Below are 25,882 nucleotides of genomic sequence, written 5' to 3'. Positions count from 1 at the left end.
GAGCTCTGGAACAATCCATTTTGTAAAAAAAAAAACAACACCAAAACCACTTTATTTACATAAATTACAAAAAAAAAAAATCACACTTTTGTTCACAGAAAAAGTCTACTGTTAAAAACTTGGTTGGGCTCAAATACCTGGGTCCTGTTGCTTGCCCTGAGCCTCCAATGCCCCCCACCGGGCTCTGCAGGGGCTGGGGTCAGCAGGAATTTGTCTGCCCCCACTCCTGCCTTGTCCCAGTATGGGATGAGAAGCGCCACACCCAGTGAGGGAAGCAATGGGGAGAGGCTTAGCCCAGCCCAGCCACACTCGGTGGCTCTCCTGAGGCCAAAACCAGGAGGAAAACATGAAAATGCAAAGCACTGGGGAAAGGGTGATTGGTCCAAGGCTTGGCACAGGGCGTGATGGGAAAGGCATCACTGGGAAGCTGGGTGGGCTTTGGGGCGAAGGCAGTGTGTGGCACCACAGCAAGGGAGTGGGATTGGTGCAAGCCAAAAGCAGGAGGTGGAACGTGGCTTGAGAGGGAGTGGAGGTGTGCCCGGGGGCTGGGGACAAGGGGCAGGGGATGTGTCTGCACCAGGGCTCAGTGCAAGGGACAGGGACAGGGTATTTGTGCACAGCTCAGTGCGAGGTCCGTGCCATGTGCACCACGGCTCAATGCAGGGCTGGGGGACATGGGGACATTCACCATGGCTCAGTGCAGGGCTGTGGGGGCACGTGGCTCAGTGCAGGTGATGCAGAGGGACGTGCCATGGCTCAGTGCTGGGGACCTGGGGACGTGTGCCGTGGCTCAGCTCAGGGAGGGGGATGTTCAACCATGGCTCAGTGCAGGGTGTGGAGGACAGGGTACATGTAAGGTGGCTCAGTGCAAGGGTAGGGTGACACGTACCATGACCCGACATGTGGGATGTGTACCTCGTGCTGGGGCAGGGACTGAGCCTCCCGGCTGCACCTGGCACCTCAGCAGGCCGTGCTGCGGGCACGGCTCTCCCTGGGGAGCAGTGGGGGTGCTCTGTGGCAGCACCACAGCCTGGCCCCCCGTCCTTCACAGGGATGACGTTGTGGAATCCACCACCTCACGGCCATTGCACACCGTGGGCACGTATGGCGAGGCTGAGCCTGCACAAGAAGGCAGCAGTCAGGGCTGGGTTGGGGTCTGTTAGCAGCACTGCCCAGCATCCCATGGCTGTGGTGCCCAGGGAGTTGGGGTGGTGGGTGCCCAGGATGGCCATGTCCCCCTGGGTGCCCAGGGTGGTCCTATTCCCTGGAGCTAAAGGGGAGAGTGCCTCGGGTAGTGACAGGCACCTGGGGGGCAGCTGAACCCCCTGTGTTGGGGTGGAGAGTGTCCCCTAAGAGCAATGAGGGCCCCGCAGGAGCAGTACCCCTCTGGCAGCTGTGCTGTGCTGGGAGATGAGGCACTGGGACAGAGGACAGGGAAGAACCCCTGGGGACACATCCACCATTTCCCCCCATTTCCCGCTTTGCCCTACCCCACACCCCCCTTTTCTTCAGGAGCCCATGCTGGGGTGCCCACACACACCCCCCAGCAGGAAAGGGCTGCTGTCCCCCAGCCCTGCCCCAGCCCCAGCGTGCTCACCGTGGGACTGGCTGGAGCTGGCTGCTGCCACGCTGAACCGAGCGGTGCCCACGCGGTGGCTGGCCACGTTCTTCTGCGGCTGGAAGAGGATGATGTGCAGCTTGGGGGTGAAGAGGCAGCCGAGGACCACGGTGCCGCTGAGGCTCACCGAGATGCACATGGTGGTGGTCTGGACCTGGAGACAGGGGTGGGCATCAGGTGCTCCACCCGTCAGCCCTCTGCCCCAAGCAGGGCAGGATGAAGCCCATGCTGTGGCACTGGCCAGCCCCACTGGGCACAGGCTGCACCCTGCAGGCACATTCCACCCCACACCCCATCCCTCTGTCAGGGTGGTCCTGCAGGAGACCCATGGGCAGAGTGTGGACACTGCCCTGGTGGGGACAAGTGGCCCCTGCAAAGCAGGTGCACCCCAGCCCTGCCCACATGCTGCTTTGTGGCACTGCCCAGGGCCAGAGCCTGCACTCCCCCACCCTGGTGCCCACCCTCTCTGGGGCTGCAGGTCCTCTCTGGAAGCCCCTGACTAACTGCCCCCACCAACTCCTCAAGACCCACGTATTTGGTTGTCTGTGCCAGGATGCACCCCATGCTACCCAGTTCCTGGCCCTGCTTCCAGCCCAGGGACCAGGCTCGCCCTGGGGCTGGCATTCATGCCCTGGGCTGTGGTGTCTGGATGAGCCAGGGGCTGTCTCATGCTGTTGTGTCACCAGGCTGAAGGATGACTAATCATTGCTCCATGATAGTCATGGCTATGGGGGATCTCTAGAGGTCTCAGGACCATTTCCCATCCTCATCCTAGCAAAGGAGGTAGAGGGGCAGATCCTCTCTCCAGGACTCATTGCCCCATTGGCCACAGCCCTTCAGGACCCTTCACCTGGTCCTGAATTACCCAGTGCAAAGGTGACCATCACCAGGTGTGTGGATGCAGACCCTTCTCCAGGCCCATGCATCTCCTAATCATGGACCCTGCATGGCCCAGATCTCCAGGACCACTTAGATCAAGCCCTGTCAGAGCCCCTCAGAGATCCAGCTCTTACACGGTAGTCGCTGGAGGTCACGTAGAAGATGGGCAGGAAGGCCAGCCAGATGATGCAGGTCGTGTACATGGTGAACCCAATAAACTTGGCCTCATTGAAGTTTTCAGGACATTTCCGTGTCTTGAAGGCGTAGACCGTGCAGAGGACAATCAAGAGGACATTATAGGTGAGCGAAATGAGCATGTTGGAGTCACGGTTGTTGCACTTGAGGGTGACAATGTACCTCTTGTCAGGCTCAGTCTCCTTGCCTGTGCCAGGGGTCTCCACCAGCAGCCAGATGATGACGATGATCAGCTGGCAGGAGATGAGGGCCATGCAGATGACCACCTGTGACGTTGGGCTGATGAAGCGGGGGCGCTGGACGCCCTCCTTCACCCCGCTGAAGATCCTGGCGATGCGATTCGTCTTGGTCAGGAGGGCCGAGTAGCAGACAGCGAAGGAGGTGCCCAGCCCCAGGCGCCGCAGCGTGCACACCCCGGTGGAGGGCTTGGCGATGAAGATGAAGGTCATGCTGTAGCACATGAGCACCCCAGTCAGCAGAATGTAGCACAGCTCTCGTCCAGAGGCCTTCACGATGGGAGTGTCGTTGTTTTTCACGAAGACCCCAATAACGAAGAGGGTGGAGATAAAGCCCAGGCAAGAGATAGTGACGGGACCGATGGCCCAGACATCTTTCCAGCGGATGTACTCTTGGGGCAGCTCGTAGCAGCCATTCAGGGTCTCGTTGGGCCAGTAACCAAGACCGCAGTCCATGCAGGTGAACTCATCCAGCAGGTACTCGTAGGGCTGGCAGGGGATGCAGATCCAGCAGCAAATGTCTCCGGGCTGCATGCTCTTGATCTCATTTTTCTTGCAGGGGTCACTGCACTGGGACACAGGAATGGAGGTCTCAGCCCAGGGGATGAGGCTGGTGTCCAGCATGAGCCCCTCTGCCCAGTAGCCCACTTTCTGGTACCGGTACCGCCCGTCCATGTGGTGGTAGTTGAAGATGTTGTAGCGCCCGATGCCGTCGCCGTAGCGGTCAAACCGAACGACGCTCTCCGTGTCCGCTGGCCTGAAAGGAGCTGCAGGGAGGAGAAGGGGAGACAGTCACTGCCCCAGGGCAGGAGAACACTCACTCCAGCCTTGAGGCAGGGCTCATCCAAAGGGTCACATCCCACCATGGCCACAGGAAAATGCCCAACCTGTTTCCTGCCTTCACTCCCATCCCTGCTGCCTGTGCACATGTCAGGGGCAGGAAAGCAAAGGTGGAGAACTACCCACCTGCCTGAGAGCCTGTGAGCCCCAGCCAGCTCTGCAGGGGCAGAGGGCAGTTGTGCAGCCTCCATGGCTCTCAGTGACTCCTGATAGCCAAGACATCCTCAGCCCAAGTCATAGAGGACGTGCTTCTAATCACCCCAAACTACATGGGTCCCTGATCAAGGGTATCCCACCAGTGTAATCCCTGAAATGTGAATAAATCATGATGATTGCAAGGACCCCTGTTCTCGAGGGTCCCTGAGGCTGGGTGGGGCTGGTCCACAGCTTCTCCACATGTTTCCACTGGGAACAGAAGGCCTGGATTTCCTCCCAGTGATGATGGTGGGCTGGCTGTTGGCACCTCAGGACAACCACAGCCCTGGGTGCGGGCAGGCTGGAGGAACTGGAGGGTTTTGGGTCAAATTTGGGCCTCCTCGTTCCTATCCTCCACCCATCCCTTTCCAGTTTGGCAGCCAAACCCCATCTCCACTTTGGACTCACCATCAAAATTAACATTGAGTATAAAGTCCTTGTAAAACCTCTTGCCATTGACAGGCTTCATGGCATCACAGAGCTTGGTGGAGTTGGGGCACAGCGTCCGGTGCATGTTGTGCAGAGAGTGAGCCATGGCATAGACTGCATTGACCACAAATGTGATCTTGGACTCTGGCTCAAACTTGCCTGTCTTGAGGGAGTACCGGCTACAGTCCTGCGTGTGGAAGCTGCACCTAAACTTCTGCTCCCAAAACTCCCGGAACCAGGGATTTCGGCTGTTATTGTAGGGGTGGAGGCTACGGAAGTAGGAAGCAAACTCCTTGATGGGGTAGGCTGCCAGTTCTATGGTGATGGCTCCCTCGGCCACTGCTTCGCTGCCGGCCACCACGCTCTCCAGGGCTCCCCACCCATCACTGGCCACCCACATGAAGGACACGTTGGCTCTCTGGGCAGCTGCCAGCAGCTCCCGGGCATCTTCACTTCGGGTGAACAGCACGACCACTCTGGCATTGGGCTTCTGCAGCAGAGCCCGCACCACTCCATCATAAGTCTTCTTGTTCATGGAGCGCCCCACCTTCTCCGAGGTGGCGATGCAGATGTTGCGCATGCGGGCTTCCTGCTCAAAGGCCTCAATCCCCGTCTCCCCGTAGTCGCCCTCGGAGGCCACAGTGGAGACGTAGGTCCAGTTGAAGAAGCGGAGGATCTCTGCCATGGCTTTGGCTTGGTAGAAGTCTGGAGGGACTGTGCGGGCGAAGTAGTCATAGCGGGACTTGTCACTGAGCTTGGCACTGGTGGAGGCATAGCTGATCTGTGGGATCTGGAAGAGCCGCAGCAGGTTGGCCACCTGCATGCAGGAGGAGAGGTTAGTGCCTGAAGGGGTGGCCAGCAAGGGACATTCCTGTGGGGGGACCCCCGCCCTGTACCCAGTGATGCACGATGCTCCCAAACACAACCATTGGGCTGAGGAGCAACCATCCCAACCCAGAGCATCCTGATCTGTGGAGGGACTGGACAAGAATGGATGGCACATTCACAGAGTGCCTGAGCCCTCAGACATGCTCATTTATCTTTATTTTTATTTTTACTTTTTTAGTGTTTCAAGCACTCCACTCTGAAATTCAGGTCCGGGGAGGGGACAGAAGCAGAAAGTCTGCCATAGGTGACCTGTGGGAGATTCTCAATGGCAAGGAGAGAGCCAGGATGCCTGGTAGCCCTACAGCACAGGGGGAAAGGATTCTAGGGGCTGGGAGCCAGGTCAGAGTCCCCCCACCAGGCTGGGGGATGCTGCAGAAGTGGGTCAGGGGAGCGGCGCCTGCGCATCCCACATCAGGAGCTCAGTGGGACTGGCACCTTCCAGCACTCAGCAGAATCCCTCGTTAGCTTCAAAGGGGAAAAATCCCCACTAATGAGGCTGTTAAACCCAGGCTCTGGGGGCAGCAAGGGGACCTCAGGTGTGCCAGCGGGGCTGCCAAGCCTGCCCACATCTCACTGCTCCCCAGGCAGGAGATGTGGCTTAATTAACGTGGACAAATGATCTTGACGACAAATTCCCCTAATGGCAAGAGTGTCCCCGAGCACAGTGATGCTGCTGCCTGTCCTCACCATGCATGGGAGCTGCCAGCCTGCCATGCCCCTCCAGTGCCCCCTGAGCTCCCCAGCCAGCCCACATTCTGCCCCTGCTGACACCTGCCTGCCCAGGGCTGGGACATGGGGACATGCTGCCTTCCCAGCAAGGGAAGGGAAAAGTGCCCAGGTGAGCTGGGATGCTGCCTTCATCGCACAGTCCCAGCTTCTTCCACCCCATGCTGGGGGAGGCAGGGACCCCAGGGACCAGGACACACAGTCTGTCACATGCTGGGGACTCATTAAATCTCAGCTAGCATGTGGCCCACCAGCCACCCCTGTGACTCAGCTGGTCCTGCTGAGTCCTGCATCCTCAGGGGATGCTCTTCCCCCTGATAAAACCAACCTCCAGGTCCACACTGAGATGCACCCCAGCCAGGGTCACAGCCAGGTTTGAAGCTTGAGGTGCCTGTTCCCGTGGGATAACTGGGGACACAGGGGCACTTGTCCTCTGAGCTCACCCTGCCTTAGCCAGGCAGCCCTATGGCTGAGCCCCTCAGAGGTGCATGTCCCTTGCAGCACCTCATGGGCTGACCTCTGGGGGGGAAAGGGGGACAGTGCCCCCTCACTGGTCTGCTCTGTCTGGCACAGTCCAGACATGAGCTGGACTGAGGAGCTGCACTTGCTCCCTTGAACCCAGGAGAGGAATAAACACCTGTCCCCATGTGAGGCTTGGCTCCTACAGCTAGTGAAGTGTTGGGGAATTCATGCAGCCCCCAAGGGGACCCTGGGCACATCCCCCACAACCACAGAGAGATGGCTTGTTCAGGTGCCCACCTAGCATTCCCTCCCCATTGGAGAAGGGGGCAGAGCATCACTGTGAGGGATGAGTGAGCTTCCCTGTGCCACACTGGCAGTGGCATCACTGCACTGCTGCCAAGGTTTTACTCTCATCCCCCACTTCAAACCCCCAGCCCCATCCGAGCCCCTCTTGCCTGGGAGATACCTGGATGGAAACGTCACTGTAGGAGCCGCCGATGACACCGGTGATGGCAGTGGGAACATCATCGTGGACAGCGTAGGAGCCATCGGGGCAGATGTGCTCAGAACCATCCACCCTGGTAAGGGAGGCACGGACGAAGTCAAGGGACTGCTCTAGGGCATAGGTGTCCTTGGAACAGGTGTCCAGGATGTGAGCACCCAGCTTCACCCCCGGCAGGATGCTCCCGTCCTTGTTGATCTCGTCCAGGGCGAAGAGCATGGCCTCCAGGCGCTGGATGCCCCGGTGCTCGTTTATCTTGCCGCAGTCTTCACTCCCCACTCCTTTCTCATGGACGGGGAAGAGGCCCCCAATCACCAGGTCCCCATCCATGCTGATCTCCTTCTTGCCAGCCATGCCGTGCCCAGCAGCCAGACAGGTGGCCAGGTGCATCAGCCCCAGCCAGGCGGCCAAGGGCACCGCCATGGGGTGTGCTGGTGCTGGCTGGGGGACCCACACCACCCCGTGTCACCCGCTGCCACCCGTCAAGGCGAGGGCAGGCAGTCCCCAGGCATTGGGTGGTGGGGGGTGGCACGGCGTGGTGTCGATGGGAGAGAGGTGGTGCCACCCCAGCAGAGCCCTCGGCACCTGGAAAAGCAAAGGGAAAAGCTGCTGGGTCTGCAAGATGCAAGGCATGACAGGACAGGGACAGTCAGTGCTGCACAGGAGAGCCAGGCCATGAGCCTGCCTGTGCCCCCCACCTGGGATGCCCTTAGGAAGAAATCCCCTGCAGAAAGGCAAGATAAAGAGGTGCAATAGCTCCCACAGTGACCCAGAACCCCCAGGACACACACAAGTGGCACAGATCCCAGGGCACATGGAGGGCCACAGGGACAAGCCTCTCCTCAGCACTCCCAGGGACACAGTGGCATAGGGTGGGCACAGAGCTGGCCCCTCTGGCAGCATCAGGCAGAACAGCCTGCAGGGGGACAGCTTGACAGCCCTAAAATATCATGCAGAGGGAAAGAGCCAGGGATGTCACCTGGCACAGGGAGACCAGGCTGGGCAGACAGAGCCAAGGCCGGCTCCAAGCCGAGCCCCCGACCCACGCAGCAGCATCAGGGGTGCTGACAGATCCCACCCTCCAGCTGAGAGCACTGCCAAAAGCAGCCAGCCATGAGCCCACCGTGCCCACAGAACCCAGTGCCCACAGTATTTTAATCTCCATCCCATAGCCATGGGGCTGCTGCTGCCTCCAGGGCTGTTGGTGGCACCGGGCTGGAGCAGGGACTCTCCACTGGCTTCACCCTCACACAGCACGGCGCAGGTTCTGGCAGTCGCGGTGCTTCAGAGTCTGTTCTCTCACCACCGCCCCTTCCTTCCCTGTATACTAAATTCAGAGATTTCAGTGAAAGTAAGAGCCAGGTTTGCTGACTCCCTCTGCAGAAAGCACGGAGGCGCGGGGGAATCAAAGGCTTTTGCAGCAGGCAGGCCTTGTTTTGGCAGAGGATGCAGTCCCCTCCGAGATTGGTTGTCTTTTCCCAAATCACAGGAGAGATTTGTTTCCCATTTGAAGCTGACTGCTGAAATCCCACGGGGCTGGCATTTCAGGGACCATGGGAGAAGGAGACCCCTTGGCAGTCCAGAAGCCTCAGGCTGCTCTGGAACAGGAAGCTGCTGATGCTGTGACTGGACCACGGCCTCTTCCACAGCCCAGCAGCGCTTGTGGGGGCACAGAGGGTGGGAGGGGGATGCCAGGGAGTGCTGGCCCCTGCAGTTCCCTGCAGCCCATACTGAGGCTGCTCTCCCTGAGCAGGAGGAGGGGACCCCTTGATGCCCCCATGCTGCTCCCAGGCAGGTGATGGCTGTGCTGGGGGAGCTCTCCAGCAGCCAGAGCTGGCAGAGATGCCCAGGGGGCTGCAGTCAGCAGTGTGGCACAGAGCCTAATGGGGTAGGGTGGGGTGACACATGCTGACCTCCTCCTCTTCCTCCATGCCCCTAAGTGCCTGCTCTCAGGTGCTGTCTGCTGCTGCTGAGTCCCCATCTGTCTCAGGGCATCTCCTACCTGACCCCCCAGTGTGAAGGACTTTGGAGATGAGAGAAGCAAGGGCCCCTGCCTTATTTCAGGAATAAATGCTTCTAAGGGACCCAGGGTTCCCTCAGGCAGGGGAGAGGCCACAGGCACATGGATTATTGATGGAGCTCATCAGTGGCAGGCTGAGCCTGGCACAGGGGTCCAGTGGCACTGGGAACACAGGTTCCTGTGGTCCAGATCGTTTGGGGCAGCCGACAGGACCCACCAGATGAAAGGCACCTTCAGGCCAAGCTGCTGTGAAGGGCAAACCACCACCCACCCGGCAGCGAGCCACGATGGACAGTGAGCAGGGCTCCCGCCATTCCCGCAGCTGCTCCGCTCGGTTGGTTCAGTGCCGAGGGTTTGACAGCCCGCGGGAACCGCTGGAGAACGTCCGGGGAATTGAAGCACCGGGTAGGGCAGAGCCAAGTCCAGCCCGACAGCCACGGAACGGCGGGAAGCTCCTGCCAGCGGCGGGCAGCCTCTCCTCGCACCGCGAGTGGGGTGGGCGAGAAGGGGCCGCGACTCCTCCGTGCTCGGAGCGCTTCCCACCCGTGCCAGGAGCCCTGACCCCTCCGACACCACATCCCAGGGGCCTTGCGACACCTGGGGGACACCGCATCCCAGGGGCCGTGCGACACCTGGGCCGTGTGCGAGAGCGGCGGTGCTGCGGGGGCGCAGGGACAGTGTCGCCTCCCGCGGAGGTCCCGGAGGTCCCACCGCCACCGAGCTCTGCCAGGAGCCCCTGGCTGTCCCCTGCTCAAGGGCTGCCCGCCCGAGACCCGGCGGGGCCGAGCCGCCTCCCCGGGGCGCTCCCCCGCCCCGCGGCCGCCCCGCATCCCGTCCCGAGAGCGCCCCGAGATCCGGCTGCGCACCCACAGCCCCCTCCAAGCCCCGGCTCTCCCCGGCCCGGACAGCCGGACAGGAGACCCGGGGGAGCATCAGGGACCGGGGTCTGTCCCCGCCGGGCCGGGAGGTGACCCCGCGTCCCTGCCCCGGTGCCGGCGGGCAGCCCCGGCCGGGAGCGGCGGGTCCTGCTGAGCGCCACTGCGGGGCCCGGGGCTGACGGATCACGGGGAACGAGAACCCCCCAAGCTGCTCTCCCGGAGCTCCGCGTCTTGCGCCGGGCAAGGGTGAGCGGCGGGAGCAGCCCCGGTGCCACCCCGACCGCCCGCATCCCCGGCCCCGCCTGTGCCCGTGCCCGTGCCCGTGCTCTGCTCTCGTCCCGCAGCTCCGGGAGTCCCGGCACCGGGCACCGGTCTCCGAGCCCCGCCGTGGCGCGACCCCGACGGCAGCGGGGTATCGCCGGTCTCCGTGCGGCTCCACCGCCGGCACCGGGGCTCTGGAGACGGAGACGCGCCGCCGGGGCACGGCACGAACCGAGGTCACGGCGATGGGAGCGCCGGGGTGGGACCGCAGCCCTTACCTGGGCCCGGCGGACTGTGCCGGGAGCCGGTGCCAGTGCCGGTGCCGCGGCTGTCTCGGAGCTGCGGCTGCCACCGCCTCCCGCCGCCGCCTCTGACACTCCGCCAGCCCCAGCAGAGCGGAGCCGCTCCGCCCCCCGCCCGGCCCGGCCCCGGCCCCCGCCCCGGTCCGGCCCGGTGGGCAGCGGCACCCCCGGGGCCGCCCCAACTGCCCCCCGCTCGCTCCGGCACCGGCTGAGCCGGGCAGGGCACGGCCGGGGCCGGGGCAAAGCCGGGGGCAGATGGCCAGGTCCGGGCAGAGCACGGGCAGGACACGCACAGGACATGGACAGAGAAGGTAAAATACAGGCAAGACACAGCCAGGTCCAGCAAGGGATGGTCAGACTGAGCCAGAGCATCGTCAGGATGCAGGCAGGACACAGCCAGAGCGGGCAGGAGCTGCTCTGCATGCCGGCAGACCTGGCAGGGCACAGCTCGGCACCCGCTGCCCCAGCCCCAGAGCCCCCAGCTCATTCCCGGACAGTGAGAGGGGACCCAGCCCCAGATCAATTCCACAGCCACCAGCTGGTGCCCCAGGGTTTGTTCGCCCCTTGCCTGGCCTGCCCCCAGCTCCCCAAGTCCTTGGGAGGAGTTGAAGTGCCTGGCATTACCCCACTGCCCACCTCTGCATTCCACACTGCCCCAGCACTCCCCGGCAGCCCAAGCACCCAGCTGGGGAAGGCCTTGGGCCACACCAAAAGAGGCACGGGCAGGGCAGGGCTGTGTCCCAGATCTCCACCAATTGCCCAAACTCTTCCTAGAGCTGTTCAGCTGCCCAGGATCCTGCAGCGCTGCATCCCCAGAGCTCCATCACTCAGAGACAAGAACGGGACAGGGGATGACACAGGGGACAAGGGTCCTTCTGGGCACTGCCCCGAGTAACCACCTCACCACCGTGTGCCTCAGTTTCCCCTCTGCCAGCCTCTGCACTCGCAGGCTGTGGGTTAAGGGCACTGCAGTGAGTCAGACACTGCTGGACTCCCTTCCCCCGGCAATCCTGGTTTGGGGAGGGATAACTCAGAACATCCATGGCAAGGACCCCAGACCCCAGCGGCCCTGTCCTTTCAAGACTGTTGGCACAGACGGCGTGGGACACTGGGGAGAGGAGGGTGCCTGGGCTGGGGGAGCTCACCACTGCAGGCCAGGGTGGACAAGGTGACGAGGAGGACTGGAGCTGTGCTGTGCCAAGGGATGTGGCAGTGCCGTGGTCCCATTTTCCCCCAGCAGGTGGGTCCTGGCTCCAGCCTCACACACACCTTGGCACTGGCTGCTGCTCCAAAATGATGGCAAAGCCCCCTGGTGCCCAGCTTCAGTGGGGTTAGGGGACAAGCACCGTCAGTATCCATCCACTGCCTGGCTCCAATCCCCTGGGAGCCTCAGCCAAGCATAAATATTTCAGGGGGCTTGGCAGTTTTGTAATAACCAGCAACAAAGATAAACACCGGGAAGAGCAATATTTTTCCATGTGGGCTGGAGGAGTTTAATATTTTATCACTCAGAGCACAAAATATTTATGAACAATCTCATGTCAATCACTGGCTGAGGACTAATCATGACCTTTCCAAGCCAGGGAGGACATATTCCCACCATGGAGAGACAGTCAGACCTCCCCTGGCCCTGACACCCCCACCCCAAGCCCCAGTTTTGGGCTGCCACGTTTGACCACCAGGAAACAATCCCTGGGCTGCTGCAGGCACCAAGGGCACTCAGCAGGTGCTCTGGCACCTGGCATTGCCCTGTGGCACCGTGACCATGATGTCCAGGCTGTTCCCTTGTCCCAAGCTGAGAGACAGGGAACAGGGACCACCACAGGCAGCCCTCCCTGCCTGCATTCCACAGCAGCAGGACAAACAGATGGGATGTCAGGGAGGCACAGTGCAGGCAGCCTGGTGTCCCCTGCCACCAGGAGAAGGAGGCCCAGCAGCAGCTTTATATCTGGCTTTATACTGGTTTTACTCTCCACAGGTTCCCAGGAGGAGTGGGGATGCCACCTCCCTCCAGCTCTGCCCAGCTCAGCACAGCAGCTGGGACCCTTCCTTCCCCCCTTCCCCTGCAGCCTGCACAAGCTGGACACAGACCCCGTGCCCTGCTGGGTTGCTCAGGCAGGCAGAAAGCCTGAGCAGCAGGGATGCAGAGCCCCTGGGCAGCTCTTGGTCTCAGCTGAGGGCTGTGGGGGCAGCTCCCATCCACAGTCCACTCCCCACCATGGGACAGGATGGCACAATTGGCCAAAGGACAAGTCAGCAATGCACCAGCCACCAGTGAGGAAAAGCATCCACTTTATTATAGATCCCAAAGCACCTGTGGCAGTGCCAGGAGGACCACATTTACACGGGATGTTTCCATTGTTCAGCAAGGGGAAGAGAAGAGGGGAACAAACCCAACTGACCCAACTCACAGCTCTTTGGTGCTAGAAAACGTGGTGGTGCAGCAGAGAGAAGCTGTGGGTGAGAGGGGCACCAGCAGAGACGAGGGGGGACATCTCTGACATCCACCACCATCTCCAGACACCTGCAAGGATCCTGCCATGTGCCTGGACACACACACACAGCAAATACATTTCACTGTCCCCCCAGCCTGCACCTAACCCTGCGCCACCAAGCACCACAGAAATCCCCCCCAACACCTCCCAGCACCCCCAAAAACAGTCAAACACCCTTTCTGCAAAGAGGGAGAGCAGGTCCTGGGGGGAATCAGCAGCCAAAATTTCTTGGCTGGAGAGGAAAGAGGTGGGAAAGGCAACTGGTTCCCAGTAACTCAGACCCCGGTGGGAGGTGAGGCAGCCGGGTCTCTGTTCACTCCTCTCCTCTCTCAGCAGCAATGGGCTCCTTGGTCCACTTGTCTGTGAGCTCCTGGCTGCCCACGTCAGGCAGCAGCCCCGGGGCTCCCTCCCCGTCGCCGGCAGCCTCCAGGTCCAGCTCCTCGAAGGAGGAGCCGCTGGCTCCCGACTCGCTGTAGCTGTGCTCGCTGCGCGTGTCCGCCTCCTCCCGGCCGCGGCTGCCTGCCAAGGGCAGCAGGATGGACGTGGCCACCGAGGTGTCCCTGCTGTCAGTTGTGGCCTCCACGCTGATGGAGCTCGTCTCGCTCATGGTGTCGACCCCTGGGATGGAGAGAGAATGGGGAAGAGTGAATGCTGTGGGAAGGAGGCAGTGGGGATGGGGGCCACAGCCTTCAAAGCCACCAGAAGCCTCTGAGATATCAGAGACCAGCTCCTACCTCATGTCACCTCCTGTGCCATTGAGATGTGACCAGGTCAACCACAGGCTGAGCTCAAACTGCTCCCTGAAATCAGGAATCCCCAAACAAGCACCATCTTCCAGCCATACCCTGACCTGGCCACACCATGGCCCCACAGCTGCTCCCCGTGCACACAACAAAGACCTCTAAGCCCTTTCTTGGGGAGAATGCATGCCTCTCTCTGGTGAATGAGACAAAGAGCTGGAAGGACTCTGTGCTGTGAGGGTGATGTGGAGCTGCAGCATTGTTGAAGCACTCAAGGGGATGATGGTACAAGTGCAAATCCTCAGATGTTCTGCTGTCAGAAATAGGTATGGATGTCCAGCCTCATGCCAGGGCATCCTGGTGCCTTCAGCACTTGACAGGCTGCTCCCACTCCCTCCATGGCTCCCCCACAGCTGGCAGCTCTGGCAGCAGTGTGAAGACAGGCAGGGGAGCAGCAGGCAGGTCTTGGGGTGCCAAAGGATAGGGGGAGCCTTCCCAGCTCATTCTGTGCTTCTCCACATGACCTGGCTGCCAGCCACATCCCCTCTATGACCAGGCCCCCCAGGGCTGTCCCTGCCTGCCCAGGTGGCCCCCTTGGCCCAGCTCCTCCTCCCCAGATCCCTGCCTCATTAGCTCCATCGACAATACAATTAAGGAGTCCACAAGGAGAGGAACGTGTCAGATTGAGACCAGCAGCTCGGTGCTGTTGCCAGAGCAACCGGCCAGGAGACAAAACCCTCCTGTTAAACATTAATTATTGTTAACTATGACATCACAGATCCATGTGGTTTATTATGACATCACAGATCCTCATTGTTAATTATGATATGTCTGCAAACGCTGGGCAGGCTCTTCCATCATGGCCCTCCCTGCTCTATCTCCTCCCTGCCTGCCTTGTATCAGTGGGAAGTGAGTGCCAGGCTCTGTCACTTCCCAGCACCTCCACCCAAGCTGGACTGACCACCCCTACTGAGGATCATGCCCCACAGCAGGAGGGAAACCAGGAGGAGCCCCACTTAGCAGCAGCACTCCTGGAGGACTGGGGCTTGCCACCAACAGGGCTGGGAAGTGGCAAAGGGGAGCCTCTCTGCAGTCATCACCATCCTCGGTGGGAGAGGAGAGCCCTCTTCTCCACATTGTCTCCTGCTGGTGCAGCTCCATCCTCAGCTGCTGGCATGGGGCTGCCTTGGGTTTCCACAGGCATTTCCAGCCTCCTCCAGCTCCTGCAGCCAGGCTGCCCAAGGCTGGGCTGCTTGCTCTCCTGCAGCTGTGTGGCAGCCACTGATCTCCTGAAGGAGATTCACCAAGGAGGGAACTTTCCTTCCAAACATCCTTAAATCCTTTTTCTGTGCTGTTTTTCTTCCCAGCCTGGGCAGCTGCCAGCAGAGCTGCTTGTAAATGGCAGAACTCTGCCTCCTGAGCAGCAGCATCATCATCCCACGGCCCTGCGCCTGAGTGACGGCTGCTCCCAGGACCCAGCAGTGGCAGCAGGATGAGGGGCAGCCAGAAAAGATCCACAGTGCACCCACTGCTTCATCCCACCTGGATGGCATCTTGGCTTCATCCTGGAAAGGAACCTGAGCCTCCACTCGGCAACCCTTTGGGCAGCTGGCAAACCGAGCCCTCGGCCCCTCCCCAGGCAATGCCAGGTGACCCCTCCCATGGAAAGGAGGAAACAAACCACTGCCCACTAACACACAGTGCCTTTGCTGCAGCATCAGGGAGCAGCTCGACATGGAAACTACATTTACTCTAAGTTAAAAAGGATGTTGTGCACGCTGCAGTGAGGCGCTTGCTGAAGGGGACAGCAGCCACTGAGTGGGCAGCAGAAAGGTGGGAGATGCTGTCCTGTCCCACCTGACAGGACCTCAGCAGGGCACTGGGTCAGCAGGGAGTCTCTGGGAAAACTGAGAGCTGTGGGGGATGAAAGGGAGATGAAGACCCTGAGCCTTGAAGACAAATCAGGGCTTGCAAGGTCTTTAGTGGTCATCTGAAAAGAAGAAATAATCTGATTTGGCCAAATTGGTGTCCTGAGGTGACATGGACATGTTCCCACCATGGCTTCATGACAGCTCATGTCATGTGTGGCCATCTTGTGTCCCTCTAAGATCCCAGGGGACAGGAGTGACACCAGCCCCCCAAGCAGTGCCCTTCCTGCTCAGCACCTCTCCCCTGGCACCCCAGGGAACATTTTGGCTCAGAAGTTGTCATGAAACCCCATGACACAAAGCAAAGAAGCTCCTGAGGAGGAGCAGCTCAGGAAGAAGAAGAAGACAGGGATGAAGCTGACCTACACACTGCTCCAAGCCACCACTGTGGGAAAGCACTGCTGTCCTTGCTCTCATAGCCACCTTCCTCTCCCTTGCTCCAAGGGTGACAATAAATCGAGTCCTGTTTCCCTTCAGCCAGGCACTTTGTCACTGCTCTGTCACTTCTGATCATGGTCGAGCAGCCTCAGCTGGCAAATCTGCCCAGTTCAGCAGCCTTGCTCTCCTCTGCACAGGAAAAGGGTGGCTCTGGCATGGCCACTCAGCCTGGCCAGGATAAATGTCTGGGGTGGGCAGGGCAACAGAGCTGCTGCTGCCAGGGACCATGTGGGGTCAGCTCTGACAGGGGAATGTGGCAGGAACACCCAGCTGTCCTGACAGGGAGGCCAGGAAGGCAGTGCAAGGGTCTCTGAGAGGGCAACCAAAGCCCTGTGGGAGGGCAAGCAGGGATTCAGCCCTCATCTCACAGGCACACCCTTCCACCCACCTGTCCATCCTCCCACACACCTTGTCTGGTACTCCCATGACCCATTCCTTGCATCCACCTTCCCAAGGCTGGTCCTTACACCAGGAACCAGTCCAGCACCCTGATCCAGCATGGCTTTTCCCCCTGGCACATTGTGAGGCAGCAGCCATCCATTGAAACTCACCCTTGACCTTGCTCCCTCAAGGATAGCAGAGCCATCCCACTGCACTCTCACTCAGCAGGAACATGGAACCCAGGAGTTTTCCTTTGGGAAACAGAGGCACAGCCTGGGGTGAACCATGATAGGGTGTTAAGGAGTCCCCCAAAAGCCAGGAAGAAGGGATATCAAGCAGCCAACTCCAAGAGGCCAGCCAGGGAGGGGTGCAATGGGAACCACTCACCCCACACTGCCAACGAGCCTGGTGGGGAGCTGCCTCCCCAGACAGTTCAGCCCTGTGCCATGCCAGGCACTGACATTCCCAAATCCAGAATGAGGGCAGGCTCTCCTCCTGCACCACCCTGTGCCACTCTGATGCCTGAGCAGAACTCCTGGTGCTCCTGGGCCCTTTCCTTCCCCTCATTCCATCAAATACTCATCACCCCTGAATACAGCGTGCTCCCAGGGGGCACAGCTCATCCATGACTGCTGAAGCTCACCCACAGGCCACCAGGAGAGGGACTGGGGCCCTTCCCAGGATGTAGAGTCGGGCAGGAACAGGCAGGGCTCTTTGAAGGATGGAAGCAAGCAAGGATGAGGCAGAACACACCAGGAAAGTTGCTCCTCCGTGGCACTGGAGCTCAGCGTGTGATGCCATCAGTTGTACCTGAATGCTGTGGGACAGACTCTGCTCCATGAAAATGAGCACCTGAGGTTCTGGGCAGAGCCACATGCTCGGGAACCATCTGTGTTCATGCCAGCCAGCCCGTGTGGAGAGGCTGCTTTTGTTTGCTTCCACCTTCCAGGCGCAGCAGCGGGGTCACTGCAGAGCGCCGCTGGGAGGGAGCCGGCAGCGAGGACCCGCCCCAGAAAACAATTAAGCACAAAACAACTGATCCTGATTGACACTGGCGCCCTGCAGACCCATCAGCCGCCTTCCTAAAACCTTCCTGTCTTTCCAACGACCCTGACCATGGCGAAGAAGGGACTGAATTGGTGCAGAGGCAGCCACAGCCCCCGGCCCCTTCCCTGTGTGTTGAGCGTGTCTGTCCTCAGCAGAGCTGCCAGCACCCTGCTCTGTGCAGAGCAGCACAGAAAGCAGAGAGCCCAGACCATGTCCCACAGCCTTTGTGCCACTTGCTCACAGCCACAGGCACCAGCACCTCCCAGGGTGAGCTCAGGAGCAAGGACAGCAGGTGACAGCCTAAACAGAGAGATGAGCTCCAAGGTCAGGAGGCTTGAGAAAACAAATCCAAGCTTTTCTTACACTTTCAGGTCGCTTGGTAGCGTCTGGCACCAGCCACAGTGACAGGTGAGGAGAAATGGCAACACCTTCCACTTGGAACTTCTCAAGTCTTTAATTCAAAGAAAGCATAATCCAGCTGCTGGTGGGGAGTTTCTTGAGCTGTGAGTGACCAGTGGTGTGTTCACACAGAGTGTTACTCAACATAATGTCCATGCTGAAATCACACTCAATGCTCTTATCTCAGTATTTTGGGAGGGGGAAAGAGGAGGCTTCTTTTGCTACCACATGAGGACACACAGCCCAAAGCTTCTGTGCACAGAGCAGCCTCAGCTGCCTTTGGGAGAGGAAATGAGGCTCAGAACCTTCCCAGTCTCCACTTATCCATTGAGGCACAACTGGGTATCAAAGATCTACACCTGGATTTGTGCAGCTCTGGCACAGCCAGAGGATCTGACAGCCACCATCAGGGACTGCCACCTGCCCCCACTGTCCCAGGAGCACTTTCTGAGCCTCCAGCAGAGCAGGACCATTTGAAACATCCATTCAAACCTGAGAAGGATCAAGAAATAACCCAAATGGGGTTGAGCAGAGATCATGCTGACAGGCAGGTGGTGACATTGCTGTGCCCACCCTCCAGTTGGCAGAGGAAAGCTTGAAAACTGTCCTAGACATCCTGGGATCTGTTATCAAGATGTCATGTCCATCATGCCTGTTGAAGGGGCTGTGACTAACTGGAGCTTGCTTCTAGAGGGACTGCCCAGGGAGGAAGGCTAAAAAAGGATGGGAAAAGAGGATTCTCTTTCTCCAACTCAGAGGTGGTTGCACAGATCCCGGCACATAAAATTGTTGGGAAGGAAGGATCAGTCTCATTCCATAAGGTGTAATCTTCTGGGACCACCAAAGCCCTCAGGCAGGAGCTGCACAAGCCACCCATAGGCTTGCTGTATGCTCAGCCAGAGCAAGGATGTGGCACCCCATCAGATGTGGTTCTGCCACTGTGCCAGTGACAATCACAGTGCAACATCCAAGCCCAACTCTTTAGTGTTGCAGGCAGAGCCAACCTCACAGGTATTATTATTTGAAATTGGTTTTGTGCAGACTCAGCAGATGGCACTGCATCAGACTGCACTGACAAAAGTTCATCTATGGGCCTGGAAGGGAAGGGGTGGTGGAGGAGCTGGCCCAGAGCTGCTGCTGGGGAGCCTGGCCCAGAGTGAGAAAGTCCAGTGTAATTTACCTTCTAAAACTGGGAAGACCTTCCTAGTCCTTCTTCCAGCAGGGCAGAGGACTCCCCCACTGTGGGCATGCTGGCAGTGGCACCCCAGGGAAAGCAGTGAGGCAGCCACAGGGCAGCGGCTGCTCCGAGCACCCCTGGCTGTGCTCTGGGATCTTGCACCCCCTGAGCAGAGCACATGAGCACACACAGCTATGGAGGCACCACCCTTGAGCTGCTTTTGCTCCCATGGATCCTGCCATCCCTCTCCAAAACCAAGGGGAAGCTGTCAGAGTGAGTGGGCTTTGGGGCACCTCTCTCGGCCCAAGCAGGGCTGGTGCTGCCCCAACACAAGGCAGACAAAGAGAAGAACCCCAACACAAGGCAGACAAGTGAGCACCGTGCTAACAGGGGCCCTGGAAGGGCTGGGAAACAGCTCCAGTTAGACTCCTCATTGCAACACTAAATGGACACAGCTCCCAAAAAGCAATTCCCAGGCTTGCTTTTATGTGATTAAGAATTAAAGCGACCCAAACCTGAAGATGTGTTGAAGCAAATGACCCAAGTGCCCGTGAGGCGAGCACAGCCCTCATGGTTTTTTCATGCCCATTACACAAGCATGGGCAACCCGTGGGGCAGGGGGGAGGCCCCTGCCAGCAGCCAGCTCAGATGTGCTGTCCAGTGCCTGGGAATGCTTGGACAGCCAGCTCCTACATCTTGCAGGCACGGGAGCATGTGGGCTGCTGAAGGCAACTAGCATTTTGGGTTACTATAGCACTGCTGTTCTGCGCCTACAGCCATTGTGGTCCCTTCCTGTATGAATACATCCAGGCTCCAACAAATCTTGCTGAGCAGATGCTCTCAGGCAACTCCACCACGAGCTACAGCAACCTGGTATTTAAGCTCTCTGCAATCCCAACATGTAACAGATGAAGATGAGATCAAGGAAGATGTATATGACAAAGAGAAAAACAAGCCCAGCTGCAACTAAAAACTGTGAGATCCAGCTCTGTGCTGACAACAGTGGGCCAGTGGCTTAACCCAAAACTGCAAGGGCTCCTGGGTGCTCCCCAAGGCATGCCATGACATCTCAGGGGATGTCATCTCAGATCCTTGGGCTGAGGGGAAGAGACACAGGGTGAGGGGGAGAGGTGTGCTGAGACTCCGGCTGGGTACCAGGTGGGCACAGGCCAGTCCCCCTCTGCCCAGGCAGCAGGACTGGGGATACCAGGACCCCACCTCTGTGAGGGCTGATGAAGATGGAGCCTGTGCAAAGCCATGGATACCTGTGATGTCTGTCTGGGCGTCTTCAGCCACAGCTGCAGCAGCCCTGCTCTTCCTCTCCAGCTCTTTCATTTCAGGCACATAGAAGTCTCCTTGGCGGGCAAGGGGACACACGAAGTAGATGCGGTCCTGCTTGTAGATCTCGATCCGGGGGTGGGCACACAGCTTCCTCTCCTGGAAGACACAAAGTAGCCATGGGCAGGATGTGTCCTCACCCCCCACCCCAGCAGCTCCCCCACCTGCCAGCCCGGCCAGATCAGCCTGATCCTCTTTGCCCACAGGTGTGGAGGTCTAGGGAGGAGCAGAGGGTGCCATCCCAAACCATGATGCTGCTTTCCCTACCACAGCAGCCCCAGGGCAGGCAGGTTTGGCCCAGAAGGTAAGCAGGCAGCTGGGCTCCAGGAGGAGATGCTGAAGAACCCCCAGCTCAGCCGTGGTTTTGATGTGCTTATTTTGGGCTGGAGTGAGAGGTTCTGGGGAGCCAGGCAGCTGCTTCACACAGACCTGCCAGATCTCCAGTTCCTGCTGGCAGCACAGCCCCACAAACAGCACAGCCCCATGAACAGGCACTTCTCTGCTAATTAGTATAATCCAGAGCCGACAGCTCAAGCAGCTCCTTTAAGAACCACGAGGGCAGGGGGAGTGGGAGATGAATCCCTGGCATTTCAGACAAGTCCCCCTCCTCCTTTTCGTCACCCCACCCCCCTGGCAGTGCCCCTCAAGACCCCAGCCTGTCAGGGCCCCGTGACAGAGGCATGTCCCCTGGCTGTGCAGCCCGTGCTGAGCCGGGGCTCTGGGGACTCCTGGGGTGCTGGGGACAGGCGAGGAGCAGCTGGACCCTCCTGCCACCCCCTCCTTGCCCGCCCGCCCGCCAGCTGCTCGCTGGCAGAGGGGGCGGCTGATTACAAGCCGGGTGAGAAAGGAGAGTGTCTCTTTAGCGGGTTTTCTTTTTATTTCTTTCCCCTTTTCAAATCACTGACAGCTTTTATTTAACCCTGCAACCACCTTGGTTATCATCCTCCTCCTGCTCCTCCTCCTCCCTGCCCCAGCTATTCTCTTCCTCCCTCTTGCCCTGATTATCCTCTTCTTCTTCCTTGACCCAGTGATTTTCCTCTCTGTCTCAACTATTCTCCTCTGTCATGGCCTGCTGGTGTGGCTTGTTTGCACATCCTCCAGCAGGGTCCACATCCCTCTGGGGCTCTCTGTTGCCAGAGCTGGCCCCACACCAAGAATGAGCTCTATGGACACATCAATCATGACCTTACAAAAACCTGACTCCTTTCAGCCCTGGGGATGGACCAATGTGATTTAAGAATAATTTATGTCCCAGACTAATGGTGGCACCAGGCAGGATCCACAACAGACATGAGCCAACACTGACCCTCTCCCCAGTGCTGGCTGCTGTACCACCTGAAGAGCCACCTCCATGCTGCCAGGATGCTGTACAAGAAATACAGGCAGAAATCCCACAGGAGCAGTTTTTGGGTCCATCTTCCTGGGAAAGCCTGCAGGATCTGGCACTGCAGAGGCCCAGTTTACCCAGAAACACCTCAGTGGCAGAAACACGACCCCAAGAGAAGCTTCACCTGTCCCATCCCAATGCCTTCTAGCCTGAATTCCAGCAGTGCCTCCTCCAGCCGAGGAGGAACCACATTTCCCGTCCCATGCTGCAGGGACACGCAGGGACGCAGGCGGGCTTCCAAGGCACTTGGAGTTTGGAGTTCCCACTTGCAGGCAGGTGAAACACTGGGGCCTGCAGATCAAAACTGCATTAAATAACAACAAGCTGGGTTGTTTTTAGCAGCAGAGCAGAGGCGGCTCATATCACTCCTGCTTTTTCAGCACCAAGGCAGACAAGAGCCCTCCCCGCCGCTCTGCCCCTTGCTCTGCCAACCACAAGCCCATCCACCAACCTCCAGCTCAGCTCCCTATTTTAGGTTACTGCAACACACACCAGAGATAGGTACCTCCAGGATTTGCAGGGTTTTTTGGACAAATCCAGCTGGCCCTCCACCACTTCATGCAGACAAGGACAACTCAAAGGGTCTTAGAGCAAAGAGACCTTCATTAACTTCATGTGAGATCTCCAACCAGTCCAAATCCTCAGGGCTCCAGTCTGGCCTTCAAAACATCCCAAGGTGACTTTCCAAAGCCCCTCCTAAGGTTCCAAAAGAGTGGATCTGGGACATATCCTCTCCATACAATCTACTCTAGGCTGCTACAACTTCCAACTATACAGACATAGAAGTGGCACCCCCAAAACAAAAACAACACCCTCTCTGCCCATACAAAATGTGGGAATCTTGGTGCTTTAAGGAATAAAAATGTGCACACAAATGAAGAGCAGGACTGGCTCTTGAGCCGAATGCTGCTTCACACTCAAGATTATCCTATAAGAAAGACAAGGATGTTCCACCCTGCCAGGAGCAGCTCTGTGTCCCTGAAGCCAGAAGAGCCCAGGGGTCCAGCCCAAAGCCCATGGCTGGGGACCATGGTGGGACCATGCCAAAGTGGCTGGACACTCACTGTCAATACCCATGCCTGCCTCATTAGGGACAGCTACAATACTTGATTTCTTCTCAGTTCATCCAGGGTTTTTCCCAAAATGAAATGGAGGGAAACCAGAGCCTGGGGCTGCTAGTTTATGTCTGTACAAATTAATCTGGAAGCCAGGCTAGTGAGCTGGCCTCTGCTTCTATGCTTCTTCCCAGAGAAACCCAGCCTCTGGCAGGGCTGCTGCAGAGCTCAGCACTGGCAGGTGGGCTCGGGAGAGGACAATGTCCCCAAGGAGGAGCAGGGATGTTGCAGCTGGGGATGCTGTCCTGTCCAGCCTGGATGAGGCTGCATAAAGGCTTGAGAAATGAGCAATGAGGTGGGGAGCCATGACAGTGGAAATGGATAAGGGGATCATCTAAAGGGGGTGGGAGATCAGCCTTGTGATCATACCAAAGGAGATTAGGAAGCAGGCAGAGGCCAGGCACAAATAGTGCAGCAAAGTGCAAAAGAGGCTGGTGACACAGTGAGTTTGGGATTATCCCCATGGAGAGAGACACTGCAATGAAAAGAAACAACCCAGAGAGACTGGAGAGCAGAGCTCAAAGGCAAAGGTGTGGGAAGAGAGCGAATTAGCAAAGGCTCAACAACATGGCAAAACAACAGAAAGGCTCAACAGGCAGTATAGCACTGCCACAGAGAAGGGAGCCCCTGGCTGGCTGTGCCACCAAGCCAACAGATGGAGCAGTAAGGGGAATGTGGAGTTTGCAAGGCAGAGCCCTCCAGTCACATCCAATGCAGTCTCACACGGGTGGAGGAGCTCAGCGAGAGCTGAACAGTGGGACACTGTCAGTGTCAGGCTGCTGGCTGTGACAACAGGACCAGTAAGTGGGGCAGGAAAGAGGACTTGTCCCTTTGCAAGGTCGTGCAGTGCCACCTCCCTCCTCAGCCTCTGCCAGGAGCTCTCCCTTCCTATGGCCAGCAAAGACAGAGGCAGCAGTGCAGCAGCATTCAGGGCTGATTTCTATGCAGGACCCTCCCCATGGCACCTGAAACAGGGGATTCATTGCACATAATCCATACAGCCCATCTACACACACAAATGCATCCAGAGTCCACAAGTTCAATTCTGACAGAAGAGCAGCTCCAGCATACTCCTGCCACATCAGACCCATGCTTCCCATGAAGCCAACTCCCTCTCAGCCCATCTGAGGAACGTGGTGGGGTGCTGCTCACCACCTTCTCGGGAGCAAGGCGTTACGTAAGGGAAGACTCTTGCACTCCTCTTTCCCAGATGGAACAGCACCTCACCCAATCTTTAACCTCGGGTTCCATATCACCTCCCACCACGTACTGACTGCAGGATTTCCTCCAGGTCACTCTCATCCTGCTAGGAATGGAGCATCCCCATGCCTCATGCATCAGAAAGGACAGGATTATGCAATGGCCAGAGTTTTGGGAGACCTTCCCCAGCAGCAGGAGGTGGCAGCTATTCGTCAGCACAAATCTTCCTCCCCCTACTTGTCCATAAGGTCACAATGTGTGCTCATGATATGGCTTGGGCACAGCCTCCCAGGGAGAAGATGCCCCCACTTTCCTGGGTGAGCACAAGAGCAGTCCCAGGGCTACAGAGGACATGACAAGGTGTCCAAGACATGACCTGCAGTCATTAAAATCCCAGCGGAATTGTGCAAAGGCAGAAGGAGGTGGCAGGGTGCTCGTGTCACACCATGGCCCTCAGCACCTGCTGGGAGGCAGAAGATGAGCTGGGGCACTGCAGGGACTGTCTTTGTCACTCTGCCAGGTTCAACTGCTCAGGAATTCAAATGTCACCAACTGGATTTGCTTCATCTCCCACTGCTGCAAGAATTCATCTTGTTAGGAGACCACAAATGAGCCTTGTGGATGCTCTCTGGATCCTTGCCATGCACGGGCACGCTGGCAATCAGGCTGCAGCTGAACCCACAACACTTCTAGTGCTGCCAGGAAGGCAGTGGGGAGGCAGCTGCTGTCCTCACCCCACTTCACCCCACAAGCTCTCTGTCACCCTTGACTCCTTACTGTGACCTCCTGGAATGACTTACAAGGTGATGGTTAAGTCACACCAGCCCGCTGAGTCCCTGTTTCAGGACTGATGCTGTAGGAGCAGTTGAGGAGAGGTTTTTCATGCCACCACTAAGCTTCCTGCTGGAGCAGAGCTGGAGGCTGAGCTGTTCATGCTGCCCAGCAGCTCCTGGCTCCTCTGCAGAGATGTCCACTTCATGCTCCAGCCATCTGTGTGCCATAGGTACACAGCCATTGCTTGTGCCTGTCACCCATCCCTGCAAGAGCACCTTCTGCCTGCAACACGTGAAAAACGTGCCTGTTAAACCCCAGCCAGGACTGGAAAAACCATGGGGAGCAAGCAGCTGGTCACCCATCAGATAAAAACCCTCTTCTCCCTTAGGAGAACCAGGCAGCCCTGAGCTGCCCTCCTGGCCACCTGCCCAGAGGCACTGGGAAAGCCAACAGTGCTGACAGTGCAGGGTCCAGCCTCAGCATTGTCTGCTCTCTGCACAGAGCCAGTCGAGAGAACAACTTCCCAGAGGGGCCAAAGGACACATGCCCAGGAGGGCCAGACTCAGGGAGAAGCTGTGGGTTGTTCACAGGGATTGTCTAAACTTCATTTTGGCACAGTGTGCCTGGAACTGCCGCTCACCCTTGCTCCTGTTGTGAGAGGATGTGCTGCTGCCATTGCAGGGAAGCATAAGGGCACATGGAGCTGGTTCCATCCACATCCTGCTGTGACACTGGAGCAACACCAACCACATGAGGAGCTTTTCCATAGGCAGCTGGGCTCAGTCCCTTCTGTTTATTATGCTGCCACACCTGAAGAGGGAATAGATGGAGGGTGCAAACACACAGGGGGCTTGTGACCATCGCTGGGGATTGCTGCCTGTTGAGGGGGCTCACCAGCATCCCCCCAGCCACCAGGGCACCACCACAGCCTCACTGCCACAAGGCTCCCCTTGCCTGTGCTGCTGGCACTGGGGCTGCTCTGGGCACTGCCAGCAAGTCAGCTGGCACCTGGGAGAGTGTGGGGAGACCCCC

The 25,882-nt window shown here is 58.5% G+C and overlaps 2 protein-coding genes across 2 annotated transcripts in view; both read right to left on the bottom strand.

The window, feature by feature from the left end:
- Positions 1-26: 26 nt before the first annotated feature.
- On the bottom strand, positions 27-10,543 carry GRM2 (glutamate metabotropic receptor 2). The gene is made up of 6 exons (XM_071439802.1): positions 10,408-10,543; positions 6,935-7,555; positions 4,372-5,209; positions 2,632-3,695; positions 1,598-1,772; positions 27-1,119 (listed from the first exon to the last, which is right to left on the bottom strand). Exons 2-6 carry the CDS (start codon positions 7,391-7,393, stop codon positions 1,046-1,048), a joined length of 2,610 nt encoding a protein of 869 aa, XP_071295903.1. The 5' UTR covers positions 7,394-7,555; positions 10,408-10,543; the 3' UTR covers positions 27-1,045.
- Positions 10,544-12,706: 2,163 nt separating this feature from the next.
- Positions 12,707-25,882, bottom strand: part of TEX264 (testis expressed 264, ER-phagy receptor) — a 39,482-nt gene continuing 26,306 nt past the window's right edge. Inside the window, exons 5-6 of the mRNA XM_071439804.1 lie at positions 20,302-20,473; positions 12,707-13,544 (exon numbers count right to left, since the gene is read on the bottom strand). Coding sequence (XP_071295905.1) covers positions 13,240-13,544; positions 20,302-20,473 — 477 coding nt within the window. The 3' untranslated portion in view covers positions 12,707-13,239. The remainder of the gene's footprint in view (positions 13,545-20,301; positions 20,474-25,882) is intronic.

This window comes from Agelaius tricolor, unplaced genomic scaffold, assembly GCF_023055355.1.
Source record: "Agelaius tricolor isolate 1412-34295 unplaced genomic scaffold, bAgeTri1.0.p SCAF_14, whole genome shotgun sequence".
Lineage (NCBI taxonomy): Eukaryota > Metazoa > Chordata > Aves > Passeriformes > Icteridae > Agelaius > Agelaius tricolor.
This window is presented reverse-complemented; position numbering and strand designations above follow the sequence as displayed.

Coding starts and splice junctions, on each gene's coding strand:
- GRM2 (XM_071439802.1), bottom strand. CDS start 7,393: ATGGCGGTGCCCTTGGCCGCCTGGCTGGGGCTGATGCACCTGGCCACC. Junction 5,210..6,934: donor ACAGTGACGTTTCCATCCAG/GTATCTCCCAGG, acceptor TCCTGCATGCAG/GTGGCCAACCTGCTGCGGCT. Junction 1,773..2,631: donor TGACCTCCAGCGACTACCGT/GTAAGAGCTGGA, acceptor CCCTGTCTCCAG/GTCCAGACCACCACCATGTG.